The 15,760-nt window shown below is 54.4% G+C and overlaps 1 protein-coding gene across 1 annotated transcript; it reads right to left on the reverse strand.

The window, feature by feature from the left end:
* Nucleotides 1-2,178: 2,178 nt before the first annotated feature.
* HAAO (3-hydroxyanthranilate 3,4-dioxygenase) lies at nt 2,179-15,708 on the reverse strand. Its single transcript, XM_055327802.1, has 10 exons — nt 15,539-15,708; nt 13,088-13,166; nt 8,782-8,865; nt 8,420-8,526; nt 5,425-5,514; nt 5,042-5,085; nt 4,620-4,765; nt 2,880-2,948; nt 2,613-2,695; nt 2,179-2,503 (listed from the first exon to the last, which is right to left on the reverse strand). Exons 1-10 carry the CDS (start codon nt 15,616-15,618, stop codon nt 2,425-2,427), a joined length of 861 nt encoding a protein of 286 aa, XP_055183777.1. The 5' UTR covers nt 15,619-15,708; the 3' UTR covers nt 2,179-2,424.
* Nucleotides 15,709-15,760: the final 52 nt, after the last annotated feature.

Consider the following 15,760-nt stretch of genomic DNA (forward strand, 5'->3'; position numbering starts at 1 on the left):
TCACGGCCTCGTGGAATAAGCCTGTTGGTGGCCTGTCAGCCTGCTGTAGTTACTCCCAGATCCCCGATGGCCCGAAGTCCATGTGCACCACGAAAGGCCTCCACACGTGGAGGGCTCCCCTGCCAGTTTCTACTGACCTGGGACCAGGGGCTTCTCCCCCAGACAGAACAATCCTGAGAGCCTCTGAAATGCCCCATCCACCGTCTGCTCCACCTATCCCCACCCGCCCTTCGCTACAGACAGGGCAGTAGAGGCCAGGGATGTCTTCAGACAAGACGCAAGTCCTGCTGTCCACTGTGAGGTGTTCTCAGGAGCCCATGGGGCCTCAGGCTCCCGATGACCTGGGACAGCACCAAGGGAGGCTGCAGTTCCAGGCTGTAGGACCTGACAAGACCCGCCTCGCCAGCTGGGTTTTAGGCACAGGGGCTGTTGGCCTCTTTCTCTCTCAGAGCCTCCGGGCCTCTCCTCCATCCTGGACTCCTGTTGGGCCGAGGCTGAGGGAGACAGGCTGGGACAGGCTGTGACCAAGAGGTGCAGGGTGGTGAGACCACCAACCTGAGCTCTGAATGCAGACAGGCCTTGATTGGAAAACAGCTGCTTGTTTCCTAAACCTCTTAGGGAATTCTCTAGCACAGAGCTAATGTTCAGAAAAACGGCAGATCTAATTTTCATTATTTTCTCAGGTTAGGTCTGCCCTGGGCACGAGGGACAAGCTTGTCTTGTCATGGCTGCCTGGCCCCGTGCAGGGGACCTCCCTGGGACATTCCCGTGTCCTTGGCTCCTGCACAGAGCAACACCCTCCTGCAGCCCTAGTTCTCAACAGCCTCTGCCTTCACGTCCTGGGCTGGGGGAATCTGGGGGCACCTTGCAGGGTTTCTGAATTAGGAGAGGAATGCCTAAAAAAAAAAAAAAAGAGAGAGAGAGAGAGAGAGAGGAATGCCTTAGGGGTGGAGAGGTGGGGGTGCAGCCCCTGACACCCCTTAGGACGGAAACCCTTTCAGAAAGCCAGGTTCCCATCTGCCCTCCAGTGGAGCAAATCAAAACAGTGAGCTGCCAGGCTGCAGTGGGGGAAGGCAGGGTGTAGATCCCACCGTTTCCAGAGGAAGCTTTGACTCTAACCGGGGACCTACCCATCCAGATCCAGCTTCCATTACTCACACATGTGACCCCTTCTGGATTTCTCCCTGAAGTCCCAGGAAACCGAGCTCTGATTTCCACTGTAGGCTCCAGGTTTTGTCTCTACCCACTGCTGCCTCTGGGGCTCCCAGCACTCCTGGACTCCGAAGTGTGCCCAGGAGCCCTCTGAGTCTTTGGACACGGTGCCTGTATCTAGCAGGGGAGCAGACATCTGCCCTGCTGCCAACTTTGGTAATCATGATCTTCATGTGCTAACATGGGTTAACTCGGGGGTGGGGTGGATCCTGTGTTTTTAAGTATTTTTGTTTTCTGCAATTAATACACATCACTTTTTACTGGGAAGAAAACCTAACAGGTGGTATATTTAAAAGTCACATAAGGGCAGCCTGGGTGGCTTAGCGGTTTGGTGTTGCCTTAGGCCTAGGGCGTGATTCTGGTGACCCAGGATGGAGTCCCGCATCGGACGCCCTGCATGGAGCCTGCTTCTCCCTCTGCCTGTGTCCCTGACTCTCTCTCTCTCTCTCTGTCTCTCTCATGAATAAATAAAAAATAATAAATAAAATAAAATAATAAAATAAAATAAAATAAAAGTCACATAAAAAGAACACCTGAGTGGCTCAGTGGTTGAGCATTTCCCTTCGGCCCAAGGCATGACCCCGGGGTCCTGGGATCTCCCACATCGGGCTCCCCTCATGGAGCCTGCTTCTCCCTCTGCCAGTATCTCTGCCTCTCTCTCTGTCTCTCATGAATAAATAAAACCTCTAAAAAAATAAAAGTCACATAAAAAGAATAAATGGGAAAGATAAAGAGGTAGAGGGACGCTATGAGCTGTGCCCCCAGGACATGCACAGGAGTCTGAATGGATGGGCCACACACACAGTGAAGGGAGCCCCCGTTACAAGTAGAGACACCCAATAACAGACGGTCCACATGTCTACATTGACATGGTGCCCCTGACACACACACACACACACACACATACAGAGTCACAGGAGCACATGGGGTCTGCCATTGATATGCATGCAGACATACAGGTGTTTGTCCACCAGGAAGCCTTTATTGGGGGCCTTCTCAGTGGCAGGCAAATGCTGCACTGAGCCTGTGGGGACAGAGGGATGGAGAGCAGCCCAGCCTCTCGGCTGAGAGGACCAGAGGAGGGTGGATGGTGATGTCCAGGGCTCAGCGTTGGGGACACTGAGTGGCACAGCAGCAGTACGTGCAGAAGCAGAGAGGGCAGGGGAGTGATGGGGGGAACACTGTGGCTGCTTCAGGGCCGCATCAGGAGGATCAGCCCAGGGGCTTCTTGCGCGTGGGGTCCTGGGTCACAGCCAGGGCCACAGAGCCTCGCCCTCGCTCCCAGGCATACCTGTGGAGACACAGGTGGGCAGGGGTCAGACAGGTGGGCCCTGAGGATCCCAGGGAAAGGAGGGTGGTCCCACAGCCGGGGGAAAGAGAGGGTCCTTCTGTGCACTCACGCATTCCCAGCTGGCACCAGAAGGCTGTCATCTGGGGCCAGGCTCAGATGCTGTTCCCCCATCGTCACCACAGAGGAGCCCTCCTGGGAAAGAGGAACAGGAGAGTAGGAATGAAGGCTGTTAGACCTCAACACCTGTCCAGGTGTCCCTGAATCTTGACAAGGAGGCCCTGGGAACCACATCAGGCTCTGGGAGTCCAAGGCCCAGGAGCAGCCTGGGCCCTGTGGGCAGGAGGACATGCCACCCTCTCCCAGGGGTCCCACTTGCCAACTGCCACAGCCACACATCCACGTCCTGTCCCGGGTGTTTGCTGCTGCCCTGTCCATGGACGATCACCTGGTAGGAAGTGACATACATCTTTCTGGTGCTTCAGCCCCACACTGGAGATGGCCTTGACCCTGGCGCCCAGACACCAGGCCCATAGCACCAGGCACAGCCTAATCTTCATGTGTAGATTGAATCAAGACCAGGACTTGGAGAGGAAAGCTGCCAGGCCACAGGCCTCCCTGCCACTCCCATGATGAGCAGTGCTGCCTGCCTGCCTTCTAGGACCACGCATGCCTGCCCTACACGCACATGCACATCGGATTGCTCTGCTCCCATCACTACAACTGCTGACCCGACCCATGTGAAGGCATGACTGCCAGGGGCACACTCAGGACACAGGCACTTGTGTGTGCATGGCTTAGTGTGGCCTCATGTATCACAGACACACATAGTTTCCCAAAGAGTGCCCACCTGCCTTCTTCCATGAGATTCTGGCCTGAGGAGGAGGAGGGAGATGAGAGGGGATGAGCCGCCTTGATCTGCATCAGCCTGGCAGTACTGTGTGGGCGGCGTTCCTGCTGGCCCAGAGTGGGACTCAGTAGGTATCTGTTTGCATAAACTGAAGCAGGTGGGAGCAGGTGTGTGCAAGAGGCAGACGGCAGGACCCCGAGGCCAGCTCGGGGCTGAATGCCATGGCTGTGAAGGGCTGGGAGGGGCTTTGTGGTGTGTACCCACTTTCACCACCCTGTGTAAGCTCAGGTGTCTACAGGCCAGGCCTTTCAGGGCAGGTGTGTACCCCATGAGCATCCCTCCGTGAGGGCGTCTCATTCAAACTGCAAGGGATGTGCAGTGGCAAATAGTAAAGTGCAAGCAAGCCCAGGAGAACCGTTGGAACCTGTCAGGACCTGGGCACTGCCTGCTACTCCTGCCATCCAGCAGTGGTGCCTGCTGCCCCCACTCCCCTGCCCTGGCTCCTGCCCACCTCAGCTACTTGCAGTGCCAGGCTATTTCAAGCTTCCATGCCTTTACTCATGCTTCTCTCTTACCTGGAATGTTCTCTCAGCCTCCTTTTCTTCCTTTTGCAAATCCCTATTATTTGCTTTAAAACGCAACTTATACATCACCTCCTCTAGGAAGTCTTCCCTGACTTCCCTCTCAGCCTCGGTTCCTCCTCTATTATCCTATGGCTTTCTGAAGCTTCTCTTACCAAATAACATGCCACATGATTGTGGTAATTGTTGATTAACTTGTCTATTTTTCAGACCATACACTCTTTGAGGCAGTGACTCTTATTTTCCTACCAAAGCCTGAAAGATACTAGGCATTCAATAAATGTTGAATGAAAGCAGGCCAACTTTGTATGGGTGGGTCTCTCTCTGTGCACCACTCTACCCAACCTTCACCCCAGGCACCTCTCTTCCTTCTGGTTCCCCAGGCTAAGATTGGCCAAAAGTTCAGGAATTCCTAGTAGAAGGATAACTCTAGACTCCCAGGAATTGGTCAGCGGATGGGGGAACCCCCTACTCTGAAGGCAAAGAAAGCCTGCTCGAGACCACATAGCCTCCACACATAGCAAAGCCATCACTTTCTGAGTCAGAGGAAACAGGAAGGCCTCTGCTGGTGACACAACCTCTGAAACTGTGTGTGTGTGTGTGTGCTCCTGCGTGTACGTGTGAGTGATTAGTTCCCATTTCTTAGGGCTGCTGGGTTGATGCCCAGGGTGGCCCAGGGCCTAATTACCTGTGTCTCATAGTTGTCCCCAAACAGGCTGAGGGGTGTGCCTGCCTGCAGCTGTCTGCGGTGGCCATCCAGCCAGGCTTCCAAGGACATGGGCTCCATGACAGATCGTGTGCTCAGGGGGAATGGTGGTTCCTTGAGCAGCTGGTCTGCACCCACAGCATAGGCTGAGTCAGTGGCCTCTGGCCCAGCCCACCCAGAGCCCCAGCAGACCCAAAGGGCCCAGTTCTGAATCACCAGGATGGGCTCTGGATCCAGCTCAAGCATCAAGCAGCCACGTGGGGGATGCTCTTTGGTATCATTATCTCATACCTTGAGTACTAGGCAGGGTACTCAAAAGGAGACTGGTACCTTGGGCCAAGACCCATGCTACTCTGGGAAAGCAGAGTAGAGGGAGGGGGAAAGGAGGTTTCCAGGGAGCTCACCAGGGATGGGTTTTCCTGTTTTGTGCTGCTCAGAGCTGAAGAACCTGCAGGGAGAGATAGGGAGGAGGACCAGTGGCCAGTGTTCCTGAATGAGTGGCCAGAGAAACACACAGGGACATGCACACTCATACACTCTTAGGTACAGGAGCCCACATACTCATGGGGCCCTACACAGCTCCATGTAGGTCCACCATCCCCCCCCCTCCAGCCCCATGGAGCAGTCCCCTGTCCTCTCACCCTAGGAGGGGCATGCTCCCCTCCCTCATCCCAGGCCCCAGTGTGGGTGGTACTGCCACAGAGCACTGCTGGGATGGGTCTGCCCCCCACCCAGCCAGGGCAGGGGGCATCAGAGAGCAAGCGGAGGGGCTGGACTGGGGGCTCACTCCTGGATGATGGGGGCCAGCTGTGTGCCAAGATCCTCACAGTAGAACCACTTCTCAAACAGGACATCCATGGTGTCTCCAACGTAGTACCTGCCAAAGCAAAGGACAGGCCACCCAGCTCCCCACCTGGGTAGCCTCAAGTGGAAGTCTGGACCCTGGCTAGCCCCACAGAGCTGGCTGCTTGCTTCACCCTGTTAGCATAAGCTAGTGGCCAATGCTTGCTCACCCCCACCTGGCTCTCCCAGAAGCACTGTAGGCCCCAAAGTAGGGGGGCTATTATCAACCCCATATGCATTCTGGTTCCCCAAACTTGATCATTTACAAAGTGGATAGAACTCTGAGGTTCAGAGAAGCTGGGTAACTTGGCAGGGATTCCACAGCTTGGAAGTCATGGGAGTAGGATAGACCCAAGACAGTCTTAGAAACACAGAAGTCAGTAATGATGGTCTTCGTTTCCCCAAAGAGGAAGCTGAAGCTGAGCCTGAATATAGGGTCTGTGGCTGGATGCTCCACCTGCCTGCTGGAGCTCTAGATCAGAGGGCAAGGAATCTTACAGAATCTTCATGCAGAAGATAGCCCCAGATGACAGATCCTGTTCCTTTAGGGGTCATGGGTGCCTTCAATAATTGGAGCAAAGTGCTAGGGCCTCGCCTCTGGATGAAAGCCCATGTGCATGTACACATAGCCTCCAGGAGACTCTCGGAAGCTCACCCAAGCCCCAGCCTGGCTCAGGGAGTTCCTCTGCTGGCAGATGGGGGCCATGCCTCAGGCCCCTGGGGTGTGCAGCACTACTGTTGACTGAACTTCAGCTCCCAGGGCCAGGCCCGCTTCATCTTTTTCAACTCCTCCCCTCAAAAAAGAAGTGGTCTTGCTAATGGGACATAGTTTACAGACATATAGCTCATGTTAAGTTCTATCCAGGGATGGAGCTGGCCGCCAGAAAGCTTGCCTTCAGAGTGGCATTTTAATGCTGAGTCCCTGGCTTTTATTGAAGGTCAAAAGCAGCCAGGGACTCCTAGCTGGCTGTCACTGGAGTGTGTGACTCTTGATCTCTGGGTTGTGGGTTCAAGCCCCACACTGCATGTAGAGATCACTTAAAAATAAAGTCTTAAAAAAAAAAAAAAGGTCAAAAGCAGCTAGTGAAATTCATTATTGAATTTGCTGTAAAAATGTTACTGAGGACAGGGGTGGAGCCTGGGTGGCTCAGTCAGTTGAGCAACTGACTCTTGATTTTGGCTCAGGTCGTGATCTCGGGGTTGAGATCAAGCCCTGCATTTGGCTCTGTACTCAGCGTGGACTCTGTTTCTCTCTTCCCTTCCCTCTGCCTCTCTCCCCCACTTGTACGTGTGCACACTCTCTCTCTATTAAGAAATGAATGAATGGATGAATGAATGATAATAAATATCTTTTTAAAAAATGTTATTGAGGATAGTGTCCACTCTGTCACTAAAGAGTCCTTTCATAAAGCCCCATGTGAAAGATTTCTTTTGGAATTGGGCACCAGACATCTGTTTCTACAACAGTAGGTTAGTTTACCATGGTGTTTTTGAAAAGCACTGAATTGTATAAGAAATCCTCATGAGTTTTTTAAGGAAAAAAAAAAAAAAGCAAAATTCAACCCTGTGCTTGCTAACACTGCAGTGCTGCAAGATATGGATAGAAAAGAGGCAAGGGATCCTTGGGTGGTGCAGCGGTTTAGTGCCTGCCTTTGGCCGAGGGCGCAATCCTGGAGACCCAGGATCGAATCCCACATTGGGCTCCCGGTGCATGGAGCCTGCTTCTCCCTCTGCCTGTGTCTCTGCCTCTCTCTCTCTCTCTGTGTGTGTGACTATCATAAATAAATAATTTTTTTTAATAAATAAAAATTAAAAAAAAAAAAGAAAAGAAAAGAGGCAAGATGGAGGTTAACAGCTTTGTTAGGTTGAACTGGTAAGATGACAGGGTTTTTTGTTTGTTTGTTTACCCTTTATTATTGTTCATTTTGTTTTATTGAGATATCATTCACCTTCCACAGCATTGTCCCTCTTCCTAACAGTTTTAACCTTGTTTATTTGCTTTCTTTTACTTTTCCTGATTTCAAGATGGAATGTGCATGGCTTTGGTGATTAGAAAGAAGGCAAGTGTTAAAAAATATCCATCATAACGGGAGATCGGGGGCAAAGGATTCTGATCTCAGGAACTTGGCGAGAAATTTTAATTTTCTTAATTTTAAAAAAATACAAAAAATAGTTTAGCTTTTGGGAAAATCCGTGTCCCTTGGAGCCACAGGCTGCATCAGATAATAAGTGGGTGACTGATTGGAACCCACTGGGAACTCAGCCCTGGAAAGAGTGCCCCTGCTAACCCACACTGATGCTCACCCACACTCCTATCTAGATTGTCCTGACCCTGACTCCCCATTTCCCTACAATGCTGCTTTCTAGCAAACTCAACATCTCTGTGCCCAGTTTTCCTATCTGTAGAGATGACAGCAGTGCCTGCCCCTCAGGATCCCTGTGTGGGTTAGATGGATAGATGCACTGGAAGCATCTACCTGGTACCCTAGCCAGTGTCATACTCATGTTAGTGTTGTATGTGGAAAGATCTGGGTTAGAGGAACAAGTTGAGGGCCTCCTGGCAGAGACTGAATAAGCCCTGGGGTCAGAGGCTGGGAAGAGCTGCAGGGTTCCCGGCTGCCCAGGCCAGGGGGGTCTGACTTTGGCGCTCCTCCACCACAACTCCCTGCAGACCTCGGTGCAGGAAGCCCAGGTTCTGGTCCCAGCCAGAAGGCCTTCAGGCTGAGTGGGCTTCTAGGGAGTCACAGAGGACATGCCTCCTGACCGCCGTCATCAAATCCATGCCACCGCTGCCCCTAACCGTCCCCGTTAGCCGGCAACCACGGGATGTGCACGGCCTCCCACCCTGTCCATGGCCACCCAGTGCTTCCTTGGGTCTATCTGGGGCCTACTGCTTGCCCCTGTCTCTGCCCCAGGCCCCCCAGACAAGGCACGTTTACCTGAGCCCATCCAGCTCCGTTTCCAGCCGCCTGCGTTCAATGACCAGTCCCACGGTGTCAGCAAACCTCTGTGGAGAGTGGGGTACACCAGCCGGCAGGAGGAATATCTGCAGGGGTGGGGACAGGGCTGCGACCCCCTCCAGACACCTTGGTGCCCGCAGCGTCCTGGCCTCCCCGGCCCACCCCGGGGTCCAGCAGCCCAGCCCGCCTCTCTGCTGGCCTCGAGCCCAGAGCCGGAGGGGACACCAGGGTGCCAGGATGGCCAGTTCACAGGAGGACACAGTCCACACAAAGCCAGCGCGAGTGGACAGCAGGTCCCCACTCCCGGGTCCTTCACCTCCCAGCAGGAGGCCCGGCCTCACCTCCCCCTGCCGAATGGTCACGTCCCGGTGTTGCCCGCGCTCCAGGACTCGGAGAACCATGTCGCCCTTGAGCTGGTAAAACACCTGGGGGACAGGACACCGGGACAGGCTCAGGCCCTGCGCCCTCTCTCTCCCTCTTCCATGTCCTGGGCCTGAATTCTGACCCCGAAACCGAGAAACTTCCCGAAGGCCTTTATGAGCACTTCTGTCACTCGGGCTCTGAGACCCCAGCCTCCCCTGTCACATGCTACAGGCTGGAGTGCTGGGGACACACAGGATCACATCTTGACACGCGAGTGATGACCGGAGTACCCAGGACATAACGCTTGGTACCTGGTGAGGGGGCAGGAGGCTGGCTGAGATGCCCGCTGGGAAATTCAGCCAGGCCCTCCGTCAGGTAGGGAGAAACGCCCCTGGGTCCCAGGGGCTGGGGAGCACCCTCCTCTACATTATCGGAAAGCTTAGCAACAGCCTCTAAAGGTATTATGAGCCCCGTTCTGTAGAAAATTAACAAACAAACAAAAACCCCACCGAGGCTCAGAGTAAAACAACTTGTCCAAGGTCACACAGTTAGTCCTGGAGCTGCACTTGGGACTGGAGTCTGGTGTAGCTCAGGAGCGTGTGCTGGCTCCTCTGGCCACCGGGAAGCCCTGGCCGGGGCAGGGCGGGGTCTGTCCAAATACCTTTGGAGGTGGGCTGCGTCAACGGTGGCCAGCTGACCCTGGGAGCGGGCTGGGTGGGGACCGCGGGGCCGGCAGTGCTGGCCTCCTGCTCTCTCCCTGGGGATCCCCATATGTTTTTGCTATTCCATCCTAAATTCCTAAATAAGGAAGTTGAGTGTTTACTGAGATCACCCCACGGCACTGCCAGGAGGCAGACACACCATCTCTCCACCAGTCACACACCGCATGGGTGTTCCAAGCTCCAGCCAAATAGCTGAAGGGGTGTTATTAATAATAATCATTATTATTAACCTCTAAGGAGTTAGAGGTTCTTGTCACAGTTACCTACTAGGAGAAATCAAGCCAAGCTCCGGGAAACTAGAGAAATGTGGCTTTACGGTCTGCCACAAGGGGCAAGCTGACACAACCCCTGTGAAGGGCAATGTCGCAACTGGCAGGAAGAACTTCCTGTGCTCCCACCCCGTGGGGTGGCCTGAGGGGCTTCTAGGGAGGCAGGCCCGTCAGTGCTGAAACCAGGCAAGTCCAGGGCAAACCGGGACAACTGGCCACCTTGCACTCTTGACCTTGCGTTTCTATCTCTGGGAAGGCGGCTGCAGCGAACCAGAGATGCACCTGCCTCCTGGAGTGGAGGCATATGTGGCTGTTTGATCTCAGTGCATCATAGCTAAATGCACAGACCGCAGGGTCGCCTGGCCCTCAGCTCAGCCAGGACCCCATGTACCCCTGGTCAATTCAGTTAGTCTTTCTGTGCCTCCAATTCCTCCCCTATAAAATGACAGTATCTACTTAGAATGTTGCTGTGATGTCAGCCTGGGACATTGAGCAGCGTGTACCTGGCACATAGCACTCAATAAATCTCTAGCTATTAATATTAGCGATGGCAGGAGTAGCAACAGTAATGCTAACAATAGAGGAAATGCCACTATTTTATGATTGAGTCCAAATGCAGAACATTAGGTAGCTATTAAAACTACATTTTTGAGTGACTTAATAAAATGGAAAAATGGGAAATGCTAAATTCATGTTAAAGCAAGATTCAAAACCATGACCCCGCAGGATTCTAATTATGCAGGGATACGTGTACAAATGCGGACAGTGTTCACAGTGGGTCTCCTGAGTGTTGGTATTATGAATACAATGTCTTTTCTATTATGAATACATTTGTTTTTTCTTTATTTTCATGTTTTCTACAATAGACAATATTTACTTTTATTAAAAAAAAAAAAAACCCAGGCAAGTTATTTAAAACAAATGAAAAAACCTATTATGCTCTCTTAGGGAGCAATTCTGTGATAATCATGCTCCACCCCACTAGTTGGGAGAAAGCCATCTGTGCTGGGGGGCAGGGAGGAGGTCCTTCCATGGATGAAGGGAAAGGGCCTAGAGAGTTCTAAGGAGAGGACCATAGACCTCTCCATAGACCATTGTAAGCCCTGCAAATATCAGGGACAGCTGGGATGAAAGTGGGATCTGGAGTGATGGTGTGGGCCAGATGCAAGCCCTTTCTAGGCAGGCTGCAAGGTGTCAGTAGCCCTCAAGAAAAAAAAAAAAAACACAGACAGGAAGTGGTGCCTTGCCTCTCTGCCCAGAGGCATTTCCTATGATGAGGGACAGGCCCAGCCTGAGCAGAGGTGCGTTTCCTGAACAGCAGAGCATTCCCAACAGTCATGGGCCAACCAAAAGGAATTATGTTCCATTTGGGAGTAAATGATGTTTGGGGCCTGGGGCTGGTTGGAAGACTCACCAAACCAGCTCAGGCGGATGTTAAATGGAATCTGGCCTCCAAGGCCTTGCACACAGGGTCCAGAGAGTCAGTGTGTATGAAGCACTCTGACTGCCCCAGGCCCCAGGCCCAGTGCATATGCTTACTCGGTGCATGTTGAATCCTTCTACCAGGCAGAGGCCAGTGTCCCCATGCGCTGCAAGGAAACAGGCTCAGAGAGGTGGCATGATGTGACCTGCCTGAGATCACATGGCAGGAAGAGGTCGAGCCTTCAGCCCAGGTCTGGTGGACTCCCTGCCCAGGTCCCCTTGTATCTGTGCACCCCAAGAGAAGGAGGTAAATGGGGTATGTGTGGTGGGTGAAGCTGGGGAACCTGGAGGGCTGTTGTAGAAGCTTGAGTTCAACAAGGAGGAAAATCTGAGTCAGTGATGCCTTTTGTCTCCCCAGGGGTGGCCTGGACAGCTATTGCACAGCCCGGGACCGGTAGACACAGAGAGGATCCTGACCCTCAGCTCTGCAGCCTCCCAGGGCCTGTGGCTGGTACTCTCTCCGACCTCAGGATGAAAACAAGCCATCACACACCCACTTCTAGCTAAATTCCTCCCAGCCACCTGGGTGTCTCTCCTGAGAGGGGCCACCCACTCAGGCCAGCCCTCATCTGTCAGCCACTCAGCTGAGCCACTGTTTGGCTTGGGCCCCTCAGTGGACATCCATCCACACCACCAGAGCAGCTGGGGGAGACCCTACAGGGGGGCATTGGGCAGAGGTGGTAGGGACCAAGGGAAGGCAAGAGGGGATGAGATGAGAAAGGTGGGCACTGATACCAGGGCTAACAGAGCAGAAGCCTCTGGAAGGCAAGTTGAGAGGCCTCAGGCTAATGGAGGCAAGCAGAGAAACTTTGCAACCAGCCTTGTCTACACGTGGCACTGTGGCCATTCCCAATCCAACCCTGTCTTCTGTCCACAGCTTTGGATTTTCCTGCTGATTTTTTGCCACAGAGGGAAACGGTCTCCTGTGAGTTGTGGCAAGAAGCAGGTGTCTGGGAGGCAGCTCCCTGCTGGCCCAGGGTCCTCACTAACCCTGCCCACCGCCCCCATCACTAGGTGCTCTGTAAATATTTGTTGAGTGAGTGATTCTCCTGTGCTCCCTCCAGTCCCTGGCTGTGTCTGAGAGGCCAGGGATTGGGGGTGGAGGCTGGTGACCAAACTGGACTCTGGACCTTGAACCCCTGCGTCAGGGCCCCCTGAAGATGGGTGTCAGTACCCTACTGATCTTTTGTCACCAGAGATCCTGAAAGCTGGAAACCCACCTGTGTCCCTCCTTCTAGGGGTCTTTTTCTTTTAATTTTACTTTTGTTTATTTGCCTTGGGGTAGGTAGATGGTACAGAAACACAGTTCACAATTCAAGGTACAAAAGGGTATTTAGCACAAATTCCCCCCACTCATCCTACTCCTCTGTCAAATAGTGTCTTGGGTCCTCTAGATACCGAGGGGGCCTCCCAGCCCCAACCCTTTCCAGAGAACTCATCTCCAGGTCCCTGTCAGTATTTGGGTCTCATTTTGGAGGCTAATCTTACATGTTCAGATTTGAGGAGGAGGGGACGAGGGCACCTCATCTGGCACATGGATGGCCAGGGGGCGAAGCCCAGCAGCGAGACCCTCCCTTTCAGACCTATAGAGCCAGGGCTCTTTCCTGGGGCTCCCCCAGCAGCGCTAGAGGGCGGAGCTGTCACTGTACGCCCACAACTTCCAGGCAGCAGTTCTGCCCTGGGATTTCAGTGGTGTCCCTTCACCCATCAGCCATCGGACCACCCCCTCTCCTGTCCACAGGCTCCAGTTCTTGCTTGGCAAGTGTCCCCTCCCCCAGGGCTCTTAAAGAAGTGGGAGGTACCAGGCTTACCTCCTCACCCTCCTCAATGTGGTAGTCCTTCCTGATGTTGGGACCTCCAATGAACATGATTTTGAGCTGCTTCTGGTGCCTACAATGAATGAGGGGGAAGAGGTCCCGAAGCGGCTCAGGGGACAGGACAGGAGGTGTCCAGGGGCCTGTGGGTGGCCTGGAAGGAAGCTGGGTACCCCTGGGAGAGGTGACAGGGCTGTTTCTGTCTTATTGTCCCTATAGGCTCTGACATTTGTCCGCCCCCCCCCATCTCAGTATAGTTGTGCGGATCTAAGACTCTGTGTGTGTGCGCGTGTGTGTGAGAGAGACTGTATGTATACCTGTGTCTTTCTGCATCTTGTCTCACTGTATTTGTGTGTGTGTCCCCCAATATCCTCTAACCTAGTACAGGGGAGCAGTGCGGTGGTGGATCAACCCCTTCATCAGCCAGGATCCCTGGCCTCGTTCAAGATCTCTAATTACAGGCCAAGGAGTTCGATCTTGACCTAAAGTGTGCCAGGGAGCCTAGGAAAGTTTTTATTGTTTTGTTTTATTTAAGTAATCTCTACACCCAATGTGGGGCTCGAACTCATGACCCCGAGATCAAGAGTTGCATGCGCTTTCAACTGAGCCAGCCAGGTGCCTGCCTCAGAAATTCTTTTTTTTAAGTCAACTTTACTGGGATATAATTTAGGCACGTACGGAAAGTTCTGGAATGACCCCACTCAATATCTATTTCAGCCAATCATCTAGAGTACCTCAGCCAGATTCTGTCCCTCCTCTGCTCAAACCGCTCCCCAGCAGTCTCATATGACTCCCCCAACCCCAAATTCATCTGTTGAAGTCCTATGCCCAGGACCTTAGAATGTGACCTTATTTGGAAATAGAATCACTGCAGGTTTAACTGGTGAAGCCACAGTGAGGTCACACTGGAACTGGCTAGGCCTCTAGTCCTTATCGAAAGGGGAAATTTAGACACAGACACACTGACAGGGAGAGTGCCCTGTGAAGATGAGGATGGAGATCGGGGTGCTGCAGCAGAGGCCAAGGATGGCCAAGATTGCCACCAAGCCACCAGGAGCCAGGAGAGGCCTGGGGCAGACTCTCCCTGACAGCCCTAGCCAACCTGGTGTGTGTGTGGGGGGGCATGGCTCTGTTCCACCTGGTGGCCCATTGTGCCTGCCTGCCTCCACCCCTTGTCTGCCTCCTCTCACCCGAACTTCAGTGCTACAAGGAAGTGACTGTCAGTTTGTTTTCTACTGCGTCTCCAGTGTCCAGAACAGTGCCTGGCAAGTACTGCGCTCAGGGAACACGTGCTGAACGAATAAAGGCTGGGCCTGCATTTTGTGCCGGTTAATACTGGGGCTGGGCTGGAGGTCTGGGGCGGGGGGGCCTGGAGGCAGGGGCAACACCCAGGGTGAAGGTGACAAGGGTGGAACCAGAGTGGCATCCGGAGGGCTAGAGAGGAGCAAGGGGCGCGAGACTCGGTTGGGGCAGCGTGGGGGACCGAGGCTGCACAGGGATGAAGTGGAGGAAAGGGGTGAGGGCCCCAACAGTGGTAGAGGTCGCAAGGCCCCGGGGTGGGAGGGGACGCTGGCTGTGAGCCGATGATAGTGCTGCGCTGAGAGGGAGAGTTTGGACTTCGGAGTCAAGTTCTTCTAGGGGCTGGAATCTGGACCCGGCCCCTACTAGCTGAGGGACACTGGGGGAGTCACCTATTAGAATCCCACCTCACGGAGCTGGTGTGAGGACTAGGTGAGTGGGTATAAGAGCACCCGGCATGGCCTCTGTTTTGCCAAGGTGTGCAAATGCTGCTGTGTGGTTTGGGGTGCCACACCATTGGGAATGTTCGGCAGACAGGGCAGTGTGAGCCTGGAGCTGGGGAGCACACCAGGCCGGCCACAGGTGTGAGGGCAGGGGAGGGGGGTGAAGCGGCCACGGGGAAGGTCTGCTGGAGAAAGACCGCAGCTGAGCACCACCTGCCCTGCTGGGTGCTGTGGGCCGGGGTGACTCCCGCGCCTCCAGAGACAGGCCCGGGGAGAGCATGGGATGCAGATTCTCCCACAGGAGCTGATCCTCTGACTTCACCCTCTGCCCGCAGGTTCTAGGGCAGTTCTGAGGCAATGGAAAAACCACCCTCCCCAAACTTCTGAGAGTCCCTGGGGGGTTGCAGAGCTATTTCTGAGCCCTGGGGACAGGGGCGGTGGCCTGCCATCTGCATCTCATCTACTCCCAGTCACCCAGCCATCATCGGAAGTCAAGGTCACAATCCCCAGGGCAGAGTCATCCGAAAGAGGAACAGATGAAGGTGGTGGAACCGGAACGGCCTGCCCTCCCCCTCCCCCGAAGGCACGAGAGGATGGCCGGCCCTTTCTGCGGGCTTGGGGGGCTGGAGGGTGAGGGCTGAGGGGTGCAGATGGAGGAGGGAGGGGTGGGCAGAGGGCCGGGGCGGCCGGCGTGCCTGGGACTCACAGGAGCTTGTTGCAGACCGGGGGCAGGAAGGAGGCCCGGTTCTCCTCCACCCAAGTCGTCACCCTCACGGGACGCGCCATGGCAGCCCGGGAGCCGCGGCCGCAGCCGGGTGCCCAGGCGGGTGTCGCAGGGGTGCGCTCCGCCCAGCCGCCCACTAGCCGCGGGGCCGATCGGCCGCCCGGGGGCCAAAGGGCGGGGCGACTCCCGCTCCCCGGCCGCCCC

This window comes from Nyctereutes procyonoides, unplaced genomic scaffold (assembly GCF_905146905.1).
Source record: "Nyctereutes procyonoides isolate TBG_1078 unplaced genomic scaffold, NYPRO_anot_genome, whole genome shotgun sequence".
Classification (NCBI taxonomy): domain Eukaryota; kingdom Metazoa; phylum Chordata; class Mammalia; order Carnivora; family Canidae; genus Nyctereutes; species Nyctereutes procyonoides.

Coding starts and splice junctions, on each gene's coding strand:
- HAAO (XM_055327802.1), bottom strand. CDS start 15,618: ATGGCGCGTCCCGTGAGGGTGACGACTTGGGTGGAGGAGAACCGGGCC. Junction 8,866..13,087: donor ACATTGAGGAGGGTGAGGAG/GTAAGCCTGGTA, acceptor CCTGTCCCCCAG/GTGTTTTACCAGCTCAAGGG. Junction 2,504..2,612: donor CTGGTGCCAGCTGGGAATGC/GTGAGTGCACAG, acceptor GTGTCTCCACAG/GTATGCCTGGGAGCGAGGGC.